We start from the raw sequence: 14,974 nt of genomic DNA on the forward strand, positions 1-14,974 counted from the left end.
AACATTTATTATTATTATTATCAATTTTGCTGCTTAACCCTTTTTTGTGTAAGACATTTATAATGTTACAAACGATTTGTATTTAATAAATGCTTTAATAAATGTAATGAATACATTTAATGAATGTAAATAAATGATGTTCAATGAACTTTCTATTCCTACTGAAAAATCAAAAAAGTATCACAATTTCCACAAAAATGTTAAGCAGCACAAGTGTTTTCAACATTGATAATAACAATAAGAAATGTTACCCGAGCGTCACATTAGCATTCATTTCATTAATTATTTATAAAGCACATTTAAAAACAATGCAGGGTTGACCAAAGTGCTGTACAGATCATTCTACTCAAATAAAAACACAACAGATTACAATCTATAAAATAACAGCCACAAAACTAAGTAATTCATAAAAAAAAAAAAAATAAAAAATAATAAAAAAAAAACATTAAGAAAATATATTTTAAGCTTTGATTTAAAAATGAAGAGTGGTGGCACCGATCGGATCAATATTAGATTGATTTCTGAAGGATCATGTGACACTGAAGACTGGAGTAATGATGCTGAAAATTACATTTTTAAGCTTAAAATGAATGAAATTTTAATATATATATATATATATATATATATATATATATATATATATATATATATATAAAAAAAACAGTTATTTAAACTAATAATATTTTGCAATATTACTGTTTTTACTTTTAGATTAAATAAATGCAGCCTTGGTGAGAATTAGAGAATTCTTTCAAACACATTAAAAAAAAAACCTTGTAAAATTTCCAAAGTTTTGACAGGTACTGTATTAACATTACAATGTAAATAAACAGGGAAGGAAAAAATGAAGAAATTAGAAAATGTACTCAATAATAATATTTATAACATGTGTTTTAGAAGTATTACGTGTAAACTTTTTTTTTTTTTAAAGTTTAATATTATTATTGTTGTTGTTGTTTCTTTTAATTATTATTATTATTTTTATTTATTATCCACATATTAAAAGGCCGTATTTTTTTTACTCCCGTGTACATGAACAGAGACAGCAGAGTGCTGATTCTAAGGTGACCTCTGAGTGCTTATCCTGGTTATCCTGCATGTTAACTAGGCCGGCTGTGCCTGCTAGTGAGCCTCAGCCTTGCTCTTGGGTGGAACAGCAGCAGGGTCTCCTGACAGCCACTGGACCAGCACTGCTCACTTCATTACTCTGCTGGGCTGGGGCGTCCTCCCTCACATACCTGAAGTTCATTTATGGGCTCAGGTTTTAAATTCCACTAAATGGGCTGTGTAAAATGTGCATTATTGTACGCCAGGAAAAACTGTGATTAGGTTTACATGTATGTCACTATATACATGCGAAATTAATGTAAAAGCCTAAAATGCAGTAAATTTGCTTCATGGACTTTGGACTTCTCGCTCACCTGTGTGTATTCTTAGGTGGACCTTCAGATGGTGGGAGGTGCGGAAAGTTTTTCCACAGTAGGGGCAGTCCTTTATGCTTGAACCCACACTCCTGTCCCGGTGCTGGGTAGTGGGGGGCTGGACAGCACTCACAGGTTTCGCCATCTCATCCCCGACATCTAAGAAACAGAGAAACAGAGGAAGACAGAAGTCAATGACTGTTCTGTTTCACTTCAAACCAGCAACATGCCAGAGAGTTTTTCCCCCGTCTAGTTTCTTCTGTTGTTCTTCATCCTTTCAGGTTTTGCCACCCAAATCTGCTAACGCCACACAAAGTCAAACACATCAATGAGTTCATATGCACCTCTTTTCCCCCTCCCCACCCTCCGCAACCTGACAGAATGCTGACAGTTCAGAAGCTTTCTTTAGAGATATCACCCCGACCCCCACCCAAGTACACTCACGTCCCAACGTTTTATCCAACCTCTCATCATCTGTAGTGGGAAGCATATGGCAGATTGTGTTGAAATGAACAATACAAAGGGGAAAAAAGAGGAAACAGCCATGTCAGCAACAGGGTCTTCGTTTCACCGTGGCACCCTGGTTTTGACAGGTGACGTCGGCGGGGAGCTTGATGGGAAACAGTGATAACGAAGGGCCTCTCTGATTGAGCAATTGTCACACCAATAATGTCTAAGAGTGTCAACAAGTCCACACTTGGAGATAATTAGTCACTGTGCTTATATGTGAGATGTCAGCAGTGTTACACCATGGTGAGTTACAGGGGGATCTAATATTGTGTGAAGCATTTGACACTCCAGTAAAGTTAATGTGATACAAGACCAGGTCAGGTGCTTTGAGAAGTTACAGTTGCCGACTAGACATTTTCCCACCATGTGCATTTATTTTTACCTTTTTTTTTTCTTTTTTTTTTATAAATATATATATTTGTTTTGTTTTTACTCTGTAACCCCCCAAAAATTAATTAATAATAAAAAAAAAAGATAAAAAAGATAAAAAAAATATGCAACTCAAAAAAAAAAAAATCACATTCATTTTATTTCATTTTATTGGTTGCACTTTATTTTACAGTGTGTGCACTTTCAATGTACTTACAGTGTACTTACCCACAAAAGTACTGATAGTGTAGGGAACTACATGGGTTAAGTTAAGGTTTATGGGTAGGTTCTGGGTTAGTACCTAGTCAGTGTCATTACTACAATAAGTATATACAAAATAAAAATAAAATACATACAACTCCACAAATTGAGATAAAAATTGAGATAACCCATTTGCACACATTCTGACCCTAAAAACACAATTACCCCGTAAAAGCATTTGACTCTGTGCCTTTACTTTAGCTCAAGAAGGTCTGTGAGCGTATGACCAGCCACAGTGGCAAAAAAAAAAAAGGTTTGTAAATGCTTTCTTATTTCTGCTCGTACACATGATATGATGTGTGTGTAGGGAGAGACGTCGTCTGAATGGCGCAACCCACTTTAGCAACCATTTGCCTCAATCAAAAGCTTTTGTACGCGTAATCTTTCTTTCTTTCTGCGCTTTCTTCTCCTCATTTCTCTACCCTCTTTTAAGAATCAAATGAGATTTGAGAAGTTAAAAAGAAAGAGTGAAGTCAGCATCTCCTCTCTCTTGTGACTGATCACATTCCTCTAATTTGCTGCCTCCGTTTTGCCTACACGTGTTACATTGTGATGCGTGCCCCCATTTTCTGACCCAAACATATACTCACAACGAAATAAACACAAACACCGACTCTGACCCACTTTAGCCTGGTACCCAGACTCTTACAAATATTACTCCTATTGGCAAATTTTACAGGCTTTTAGCGAATAGATAGGATGTTATTGTCCCACAACCACACACGCACACTCATATAGACACCACGTATTGTATATGCAAGTATAAATGTGGTATTTGAGTGCAAATCATTACTCACACAATATTAAGTATTCCTTTAGATCCAGATTCTAATGTAAACAATCAGTCATGTCACTCTCATTCTTACCTACATACTGTAACATCAGACAGACAGACACATGAGCATACAAAGCTTTTACAGGTAACTCTGTTCTTTATTATCTGTCTCTCTCTCTTTTCACACACAGACACAGACACACGCACGCACACACACACACACACACGGCAGCAGGGCAGTCTTTAATCAGCTGACTGCTCCCCAGCTTTTAATACGGCTGTTCCAATTACTGTAAAAGTCATCCTGCACCAAATAACCACAAATATTGACAGTTTATTGCACAACACATTTATGACATTTGAAGGTCACCCCATATATTACGCATCATCTCTCGGCCCAGGGTGTCTGGAACAGAGAGATTCTCGATAACCCACCACCTATAACTATTTTCTGCATATTGATTTTCCATTTCTCAGCCCTTTTTTATGCAAAAGAAAAATCTGTAAGAGACACAGCTTTAAAACGGTTGTCACAAGCGAGCCACGGCCTTCATATATTATCCAGTTAAGCCTGAAAACAATAACTCTTTAGTCCAGGGCCTAGGCAAAACATTATGGAATGCTACAGCATTCCTTTATAGATGTTTACAGTCTGACTAATTAGACATGGGGATAATGAAGTTACATCTGTAATTTATGATTAACTTGCTTATTGAGACTATGCTAGCATCAATCATCTCCATCTCCATAAATATTTCATCGACCACTGGATTCGCTTATGAGCTTTTTGCTGCCGTAACCAATAATAAAAAGCATCTCCAAGCTCTCGACACAACATATCAATATCCATATCTCATTGTCCATTGAGTTCCTTGCACCAAAACGAGGCAGTAAACGGTACATACTGTACATGTAAGTGAGGTGTTCAGGAGGTTTTACCAGACCAGCATTCTGGAACATGCCAGAACAATAGACTGGAAGCGGACAGGAGGCCACTGGGAAAAGCCATCTGGGAGGAGGTGTGTCGCTCACCCTGCTGTCTGCTCTGTCTCTTTGACATACACACACGTTTATGGAAGCTGGTGAATTGTTGTAAGCTGGTAAATATGTTTGTCTCAGTGACAACATCTCAAATATCTCCAGATGGACCACACCCTGATCCTACTAATAAAAAACAAACAATAACAAAGGCCCACTATGATAGCCCCCCCCCCCCCTTCGCACCCCCGCCCCCCACACACACACCTTTAATGGATCTCTCACAATCACACTTCCACTCTAAATCAGTCTGTGGTTCTGATTACTCGCATATCACTTTCAAAGGGAAAAAAGAAAGAAAAGATACAATCATAAAAACACAAGATGTCTCCCCTATCCATTAGAATAATGTGTCACGTGCCCCAGTCAGTCATTGACCTTCCTTCCTCTGTAGCTCCCGAGGAAAATGTGAGAAAAACATTTGGATTTAGATAGTAAAAAGCAGAGAGAGAGAGAGAGAGAGGGAGAGAGAGAGGTAAAATGTGATGACATCATTTGAAAGGCATTAGGCTTTTAAAAATGCGCCCGGGGGGAGCTGATTTCCTTACGCTGGAGCAACACAACACCATCCGGCTGATGCGCACACTGCACTCTCTCTTTTTTGATTTGGACCGGTGCCATCTTTGTGAACAGTCTGGTTCAGGCGAGTTAATCAATTTGAGGTTTAGTTACACTGCTGAGGCTAGCATTCCGCCGACTGCTAGAAAGTAATCGGAACTCGCAGAATTTATTAACCAAACACCAATTATCATTAAACACCACTGCATTATCCCCTCCTTTTACTACCTGACAAGGACTACTTAATGAAATTTTAGATTAAAGTTATTTAGCCTGCTGATTTATGGTGGCTAAAACTCGTAATGCAGCCCCTTGGCACAGATGCTCGCACAAGCACTTATTTATTTATTTATTTTAAGAAGTACACCAGGGACCCCGAACCCTCCATGGTACCACCGCAACCAAGTCCTGCCCATGGGGAAGGGGGTGGGGGGTGGGGGGAAGAAAACCGTCCAAACGTTTGTAAGATTCACTGGATATGAGAGCAAGCCCTCTCGCTTGCAGGCGGTACGCGCTGACCTGCGTGTCAATGAGGTAATAAATTCACGGAGGCAAACTAGAATTTAAATAAATAAATAAATAAACACTAAATTCAAAAAGTGTTTACCCCCTTTCTGTTTGTGAGATGAAACAGCCGCAAAATGTGCTACATATAAGGCATGTGGGTAAACAGGGGCACCAGATGTTCTTTGATGTTAATAATGGCATTTATTATTAATATTAATTAGACTGCATTCAGCAATACATTTGGGCCATTTCCAAGTCAATTAAGCAAAATGGCATTCGGGAGATGTTGAAACGACATTTTAAGGCAGGTGTTCAGCGGTCCCCTAATAAAACATTTTTGCTGTGACTGAAAAACAACCCATTTTCAACAGATTCTGTTTTTTTTTTTTTTTCTTGGTCTGGAGAAAAGCAGCATTTTCTCACTCAGAGCACTGTCATATATATATATATTTATTTTATACAGTTGTAGTTAAACGTGAACAGCCTTGTTTTCATGTACTCCATAAATGATCTTAAACTTCTTGTAATTCTCTTTAAATATATAAATATAAATATACATATAAAAGCACCAGTAGCATTTTCACATTACATTTAGGTGTTTGTTTAAGAAATGCCAAACCAGAGAACAGGTTATCCATCTAATCATCCATCCACACAGTCAAGAGCCAAACTCCACAGTAAATTTCAGTAAAAAACAACAACAAACAAACAAAAAACTAATTACTGCCCACATGGTGGCAAAAGATCAGATGGGAAGGCAAATGTGGGGGGAGGCTATGTTGTCTCTATAGTCCTTATATCCTATGTGTAAGTATAATCACACACACTCAGTCACACAAAACAGTTTTAAAGCTCCATTCTCTGTAATCTGGCCCATGAAAAAGGGGGCCGCTAGCACATTACCTCCAGCTAGCACTGATTTGGCAAGAGGGCCCTGTGTTTTTTTTTAAGCTTGTGGAGGCTCAGCCATACAATGGTACATTAACAATCTGTGCGTTCATTTATCAGCCCATGCGTTTTTGGACTCTGTGTTTATGGCGCAGTGCACTTTTCATCGCTGAAAATTAATGAACATGCCTCTCCTCGCAACAAACATGCACCTGTGCCGCCGTGATGCTAATCACAAACATTTATATTTATTAGCGGCAGCCTGAGTGAAAGTAGGATTACAAGAGGAGGAGGAGGAAAGATTGTCCTTTTTCTGCTTTGTGAACAGAATGCCGCATTTCTCTCTCTCTATCTCTCCCTCTCTTTCTCTCTTTTTAGAGCACATTTGTTGTGCCTGCTGGCGGAAGGGTCAGGTGAAATTAAGCTTTAAGTATTCTCCTTCCGACTGTAAGAAGTTAGAATTCTTCCTCGACTTAACACGCTTGACTAAATCCTCTCCACCAATAACATCAATAGTTCAATAGTTTAATGGGCGACATAAAGCACGAGAAATTCGACATGGATCTAGGATCTCAGCCAAGTCACACGCGGATCCTTCACAACTGAAATCTGATGAACGCATCTCGGGTTCCTCAAGACGTGCCCTTCACAAACACCGAGCATCGTGCACCAACATAACAACACGACAGAGTCTCAGGAGGTCAGAGAGGTGAAAGTGGCAGAATTGTGCAAATGAGCCACATTGACAGCACTCTTGACTGAAGAAACCCTCTCCCTCCCTCTCTCTCTCTCTCTCTCTCTCTCTCTCTCTGTCTATCTCTCCTTCCCTCCCACCATCAGTGACAGAAGGTGCGCCTCTCCCTCTTTAAAGGCTATGCCTCTGTCGAGCTGAGGGAACAGGAATGGTGCCATAAGTTTCCGCCTGGCACTCACCCATCTTTGTTTGCTCCTCTCGAGTTGCTTTCAGGCTTCAAAGAGCAGCAAATTAAAAAAACGAGGGGGGAAAGAAAGAACGAAAGAAAAGAAAATTAAGATAAATAAATTAATAAATACGCACTGAAAAGAAAGTGAAACCAGTGCTGATGAGGAGGCACTGAGGTCTCACTAACTTTATTATTCTGCAAGGTGATCACAGCATGCAGGGGATCGGAGAGGGACTGCCGTGACCACTGCTGGCCTGACGCATGAGAGGAGACGTTCTGCCATCATATGAAGCCTTAGTGAGCTTGTGAGAGCCCTGAGGGTGGGCATCTTATTACAAGCCCCACTTCAGTAAGGCTGGCTGCTCTTAACCATGGTAAATATTCATTGGACGCCCACTTTTTTTTCTTTTTGTAAAATGGGCAACTTTATCATTAGTGAAGCCTGGGTGGATGCTGTCTGTTCAGGGCTACTGTGTTAAACTGTTAGAATGAGGACAGTACGATGCAGAAATGATATGTTATTTTTTAAAGGGACAGTTGATCCACAAATTTAAATACTGTCATAATTTACTTACTCTTATTAAAAGATGATATAAAAAAAAAGAAAAAAAAAAAGTCCAATGTGTTTGGACCCAACTGACTTTTCAAAAACATGGAGATTTTTTTTTTTAAAGAGAGAGTAATGACAGAATTTTAATAACAATTCCCTTTAATAACAAATTACTGTTTTGGTCAAATATATTTATATGCTTTTAACCAACTTTTAACAAGAAAGAAAGGCTAATCAGCCTTTCGTGCATTACTTAAGCACGGCGCTGTACCTTTAAGTCTTTCAGGGTAGAAAAAAAACCCTCCTCGCCTGACATTGATTTCCTATTCATTTTTCCACCCGACCAAATCAACAACAAGTACACCAGGCAATCATAAAGCTGACTTACACATCCCTTTACAGCACCTTCTAAATCCATTAGCATCCCTCTAAAGCCATGCACTTTGAAAAGCCATTCCTCTATCGCTTTCATTAATGAGAATTAAAACAATACTGATGTACTTGACGATATTAGGGAAATTACCATATGGATGGCCTGATCAATAACAACATTACCAAACTAGACATTCACAAAGACTGACACTATAATGTGAAGATGATGAATTACACGCAGGACAACATTAACGGTTCTTCCCATCTTCACGTATCACTTTAACCAAAAACCTGCATCTTGACAGGAACTGTAAAACGTGGCTTTTTCGCCTCAGCCACATGGACTATAAATTGTGCGGTCAAGGACATCCCCGCTTTTACTCTTATATGCACTTGTCCAGTGTCTTGGAAAATGAAATAAAAAGATTTATCATGCCGCCCTAAACACAGGAGAGTCTCATGACTGAGCAACTCCATCAGAATACATTTCAAGATGCTGAGAGCTGGGCAGAGCAGCTTTAAAACTGTCCCTCCCCCTCAAGGTTACATCATCCATCAAAAATAGCATTGGATATCTTTTATTAAACCCACATTAATCTGAGTGAGATGTCTGAATGAAGTCTGAAAGAGTAATTTTTAGAAAAAAATATCTACAAACATCCAGGCAGGATGAGAGATGTTGGAACACAGAGTCTGTGTAGCAAAACTGATATTAACAGGGTCAATGACACAACTTTTTTTTCCATCACTTGAATACACATCTTCTATAATAGGCATTTTTATGATTTATGAGTTCAAACTCAATTATTTTTGTATGTTTTTTTATGGGGGGTTATAAAAAAAAATTATGGTGATACAACTGTCCTGATATCATAATGAAGAATGATAGATAATGATTTTAGGGGGGGGAAGTATTTTCACTGCTAATATTTAAATGTATTCTGAAAAAATGAGAAACATTTTGTCTGCCAAACCAAGACATATTCAGAAAAAAAGAAGAAGAAAATTAAACCAAAGTGGACCCATGCAGACCCTCATGGCTGTGTATCAAGGTCAAGAAGTCTCTTAAAAGTTGACATTTTTATGACAAGAGTTGTTAAATGTCACATGGTGTGATTTCACAAAATGATTATATATAAATGAATACTTTGAAACACATTCACTGATTAAACTGAGATTCAAATAAAGACCTTAACATACATACATGTTAACATGACAGACAAGCATCCACACATTATGGCTTATTTTTATGTACGCTTCATTTTGCCCCTCTCTTTCTCTACTCTTCGTCATCCTTTCACTGTTGACTCTTTCTACAACTCCAATCTCTCCAGTTGACAGTGTGTCACCCCTCACACATGTCAGTGAGAAAGCCTGCTTCCATCTCCTCCACAGACCAAATGTTCATTTGTTATGAAGGTCATTGACAGAGAGCAAGAATCACCATTGAGGAGCTAACAATTTTCCATTTCAGAACACTGCTGCACTGATGACTCAAATATTAATAGACTTCCCCCTCTTATATGACTAAAGATATTCTGCCGATTGCACGGGCCACAGAAAAGATGGAGCCTTATGTCTTTATTTCACTGTCTGTTTTATCTGAGGAGAGATATCTGACATTTGGAGCAAATTAATGTGAACCTAAGCCCGGCGAAAATGACGAATATCTATGACAGGATATTGAAAATTAAATCACAATGTTACCGAGAGAAGGGCTTCAGATGCCTTGCTGCCCTATTCTTGAGGTTTTTTTTTTCTTTCTTCCTTTCTCCTTTTTTTTTTTCCTGATCCACACTCGCATCTTTAAAAGACTGTTTGTACAATACCACCAACACGCTGTCACTTAAGCACGACCCTAGATTCCATTACAAGGATTCGATGTTTACAACTAAACAATAACAGTTTATTTCAAAACTCATTTACTGGCAAGCTCGCTGTTGCCAGGGCATTCAGACATACGTGTCTGTATTTGTCTGAGCTCACAATCATTTAGGCTTATGCTATTTTAGTCCAGCTACAAGCATTTGCTTTTCTTTCTTTCTTTTTTTTTAAAGATCCGTGTTTCTGGAATGAAGCATAGACTTTGGAATCCTTTATCTACAGAGGCTCAAAATCTCAAGACTAATTACAAATTAATCTGAATCTGTACATCTGAAATAAGAGGGCAATAACTCAGTGTAATAAGATCTATCTTTTATATATTTATAAATAGCTCCACATAGCTTGGTCCGAAGAGCGAGAAGCATGACATAATTGCTTGTCTTCTACACCCATATGGGGATATTGGGGCTAGAGATTGTGAATATTAATAATTGATCATTAGCTTGATATGTGTGAGTGAGCTCAAGTTTGGCTTTCAGAGTTGACTAGCTCCATTAGGACTTGCTCCTGGGGCCGCAACGACTCCACTAGAAGGTCACGAAAGTCACTGCGGCATCTCTGGTCTGCTACCGCTATTAGCATGAAAGTGTTTTAAGCGCTAACTACAAGGTTAACCTTTCCATAAATCATTGTACATCAGGTTGACATAAAACCTCAAAGACATTTCCTCGCATAAATACTATCCGATGCAAAAAAAAAAAAAAAAAATCCCGACTCTTGACCTGAAAATACCCCCCACTGCATCTTCTGCCGCGGTCTGGCCTGCTCCCCCAGCAGGGGAACCTCTAGGCACCTTGACTTTTGTTAACTGCTTGTGGCACGAGCTGAGGAAATGGGTCATTAAATGAAACGAGCCAGGGCCAACCTCCCAGACTCCCAGAACTGTTTCCAATCAGATTGCTTCCTTTAACAGGAGCCAGAATCTCACACAGCATTAACGTCATTAGAGCCACCCCATCCACTGCCCCCCCCCCCTCTTCTCCGGCCCCCCTTCCAAAGGCACCAGAAGGCACTAACATGGATCTCCCCGCTTTTGTAAAGGGCAGACACCTTGTTGTTGGGGCAAATGCTTCAAATGCTATCCGCAGCTCACAGGCACTGCAGGATGTCAGACCTTCGATTGACATCCCCTCATTTCTCTCTTTCTCTCTCTCACTCCCACCCATTCACAAGCAGGTCTTCACAAACAAATCTTAGACACACTGAAAGCTTGCGTGCCAAGGCTTTTCTGATGAGGCCCTATATTTATACACCTCAAAATAGAATTAGCCAGAGCTGCCAATCAAAGTTTAAAATATGTAACTGAGAAACACATTATTTACAGCGCCTGAACTCGCCGCGCACTTGTTGCCTCCCCGTCTGTGTATTTCGCTTCTCCCCTTCATTCCGGGAAACAAGATAAATGAGCGACGCGCATCTCCAGCACCTGTCCCAGCATCCTGCTCCTCTCCAGGGTGATAAGGGATTTCATTAATGGCAAAGCATTTGGTCTGAAGGAAACATAATTGCTCGGCTGCTGCCGTCGCTGCCTCTGATGACGCCCTTATTTCCCATCATCCTTTGCTCTTGACTGTTAAGTGATCATCATATCAACAGAGAAGTGGGTGCAAGGTTGAGATATCGACACTCTGTGGTCAAGTTGAAAAACAAACACGGGCGTGGTGCAGATAGAGAGAGAGAGTGCTGAAAAGGGAGGAAGGGGAGGGGGGAGAAATGGACGGATGAAGTGTGGTAACAGAATGACAGTGGATGTGAGCGATAAGATCAATCGGGAAAGATCACAGCATTCGGTAATGATTTAAGCGCCCAGACCGCTCCCTCTAATAGTCCTTGATGGATAACTGTATGAGAGATACATAATTTTTTGACTTGCCATTTACACAGCATTGCACCTGAAAGCCGGGTGGAATAATAGACAGTTTAAAATGTCAGGGAACTAACTAAGAAAGAGAGACGGATCGGCCGGCGGAATCTTAATTAGGAAACCCGGCTAATGGCCCTGGCAGTTCGAGGGAGGGACGAGGGGGGGGAGGGGGTGCAGGGGAAGTGCTGCTCTGAAACAGACAACACTTCCCAGCAATGCTTTGGTTCAATCAGCCAAGGCCTATCCTTCTCGTTTGTAGTCCTCCGTTTCTGCCGTTTCTCGCCTGGATAGGCTGACCAGTCACATTGCAAATATATATCTAGTCGCGAAGCCCATCAAGAATATGCTCTGTCTGGAAAGGCATGTATAGGATTTACCTATCTGTCCCAGAGCAGACCTGCGTGTTGAGCTGAAGCCAGCAGCACATGATTGTGTTAATTAATCTGCCATTGTAAGCAGGGGGAACAGCTGCAGAGGCTCTCGTGGCTGCGTTGTCAAAGCAAAACAATGCCGTGTTAAGCTTCCCCCACTGAATCTTCCCATTACAAAAGCGGCTCCAACACAGGGGCTAAATTCATAAAACCCACAGATCAATTTTTACCAGCACTAATGTCTGACCTTTAAAGGGAAAAGGGTTTTAACATGCTTAATTTCGGCTTGAAATATGGTCAGATATGTGATACCTAGGATTTGGGCCAATTCCCTGGGCTTTAAAAACAAACAGATTGAGAGAAAGGGGTGAGCAGAAAAAGAGGGGTTGAGAGAGAGAGAGAGAGAGAGTGAGAGAGGAAGATGGGAGCTAAAGAGGTCTGATCTCTTAAACAGGGACAAACAGAAGAGCACCAGGAATCACCAGCTGAGCGCTGGTATTTTAAAACAATACGTCTAACATGATTAGGAGGCAGCCATCGATCTCTGTTATGTGGATTTAATTTACAAGTGAGGGGGAAGGGGTGGGTGGAGGATGAGGAAGGGCTGTGTTTGCACACAAATTCCATGACAGAACCGGATGTATCCCTAAAAGGAGAACGTGCAGTGTGGGTGGAGATCAGGAGAGGTGATGCTACTGAAAAAGGTGGTCGAAAAACTCAGGTTAAATATTGCAACAGTGATGTCCATATAGCATTCAGCCTTCATGATATTAAGAGGACTACGTATGTTTGTGGATGGTTTTAACACTTTTTTGCTTTAAAGGAATATTTCACCCAAAAATTAAAAACGTGTTGTCATTTTCTTACCATCATGCCATTCCAAACATTCCGACTTTTTCCTTCAGTGGAAAACAAAATAAGATTTTTTTTTTTTTTTTTTTGGTCTTCTTCATGTTAACTATTATAAAAATAAAGGTTCCAAAAGTGGTTTTCATAACATTAAAGGTTCTTCATGGAATCAAAGATGCCAATAAAGAACCTTTATTCTTGTGAGTGTTCCACAGAAGACAATAATCATACAGGCTTGCAATGACATGATAAAATGATGACGATTTTATATTTCTGGTCTCTTTACCAAAAAATATATAAATAATAATAATGCAGATAAGCTGTAAAACACTAGAGAAAAATGCATACAACACAGGCTATCAAAAAAAAAAAAACATAACAGTTGAGTGTGCAGTTGTGTCAAATGTCAACTTAAAAATGTCACTGTGTTATGCACAAATGTAAAAAAGTATACTTTTTTTTTCATTTATGTAAAATGTTTGTAGTAGATATGATATACTATATCAACTTAAACAAGAGTGTATCTTATGATTTAGATGATACCAGTCCAGTCATTTTACTTGCATTAACCTGATCACAAACCAAACTATAAACCCAGAAGTTAAACTGAATGACGCTCAAGTTCAGTGTTACAACCATCCAACCATTTAGACAAGGGAAACATGTCTGAGTGCTGTAAAAGAGCTGTGCACTCATTAACATACCTTTTTTTTTCTTAACTCATCATAAGGGGATAATTTCACGAAAGGTTGTGCTAGGGTCAGATAAACAGAATGAGATGCATGAGGAAAAGAAAAGTACACTGAGAGCGAGAGACATTACATATGTGTGTATGGCAGGAGGAACGAGGACTCTGTGGGCTATTTCTGTTAGGGACACTGAAGGGGTTAGACAAACAAAGTGTTCGAGGGGAAGATTGTGGCGAGATTCTCTGGAAGCTCTGTAGGGGGGGAAGATGGCACTCTACTGCTTTCTGGTTTCCAAAGAGATGGGAATACGACGCAAAAAAACTCATGGTGCTCCCTGGACCTCAACCCACTCTGCTGTGGGAGACCGTCTGTTTCTGCTAAGCTCCTCCAAAAAGCCCACCAAGAGTGTCCTGCTTTTAAAGGGACAAGTCTGATGGTGATGGTATCAGTTTAGCCAACATGCCCCGAAGGTTTAGTCAGAGGATGTGGCATGGCGCGAGGGTGAACTTGTTCGAAAAGCAGACACATTGAAGGTTTAAGTGAGAATATGGCCATAAAGCTGATAAAGATGTGACTGTAACATTAGATCTCTTGCGCAACCATCAGCATAACGGGATTCATTACGATTTAATTTCATATTTCCATATTGCTTCATTTGAAACTGCCATTAAATGAAATATTAAAAAAGATCTATTGAAACGGAGCAGACAAATATTCAAAGTTAGATAACGGCTGTTTGATGTTGCTCCAGTGAATCCTTAACTTAACACTGATATTTGTGAGAAACAATACTAGTGAGCAGTGGCTGATAAATGAAAGCAGAATGCGCGGCAGCTCTTGTGAGTGTGTGAGCTTGGCAGAGACACACTAAAGGGAAATTTTTCTGAAGGCTTGCAGATGGAGAACGGTGACATGGTGTGAACATGCGTCTCCAAAGTGTCGCTCGCTCACGCATCTCACCTGTCCGCCACGCTGCATCACAGAGAGCCATCAGATGTTCAACTTACCGCTACAGTAAGCATGAGATAAGAAAAGCCTGTCTGTTAGTGCTAACGGCACGCCGTACTTTTCAACACCGTTAGCTACGTTTAGGCAACGTTGGGCAACCTTTCGACGATGATTCATTATCATGTCTCGTGCAAAGT

The 14,974-nt window shown here is 39.9% G+C and overlaps 1 protein-coding gene across 6 annotated transcripts in view; it reads right to left on the minus strand.

The window, feature by feature from the left end:
- The window catches only part of znf536 (zinc finger protein 536), a 167,203-nt gene that overhangs the window by 45,090 nt on the left and 107,139 nt on the right, over positions 1-14,974 (minus strand). For all 6 annotated transcript variants that reach the window (XM_081393153.1, XM_081393155.1, XM_081393151.1 and 3 more), the window contains one exon: positions 1,422-1,580. In XM_081393153.1, the coding sequence (XP_081249279.1) occupies positions 1,422-1,580 (159 nt within the window). The remainder of the gene's footprint in view (positions 1-1,421; positions 1,581-14,974) is intronic.

This window comes from Scardinius erythrophthalmus (genome assembly GCF_964197995.2).
Source record: "Scardinius erythrophthalmus genome assembly, chromosome: 2".
In the NCBI taxonomy this organism is placed as follows: domain Eukaryota; kingdom Metazoa; phylum Chordata; class Actinopteri; order Cypriniformes; family Leuciscidae; genus Scardinius; species Scardinius erythrophthalmus.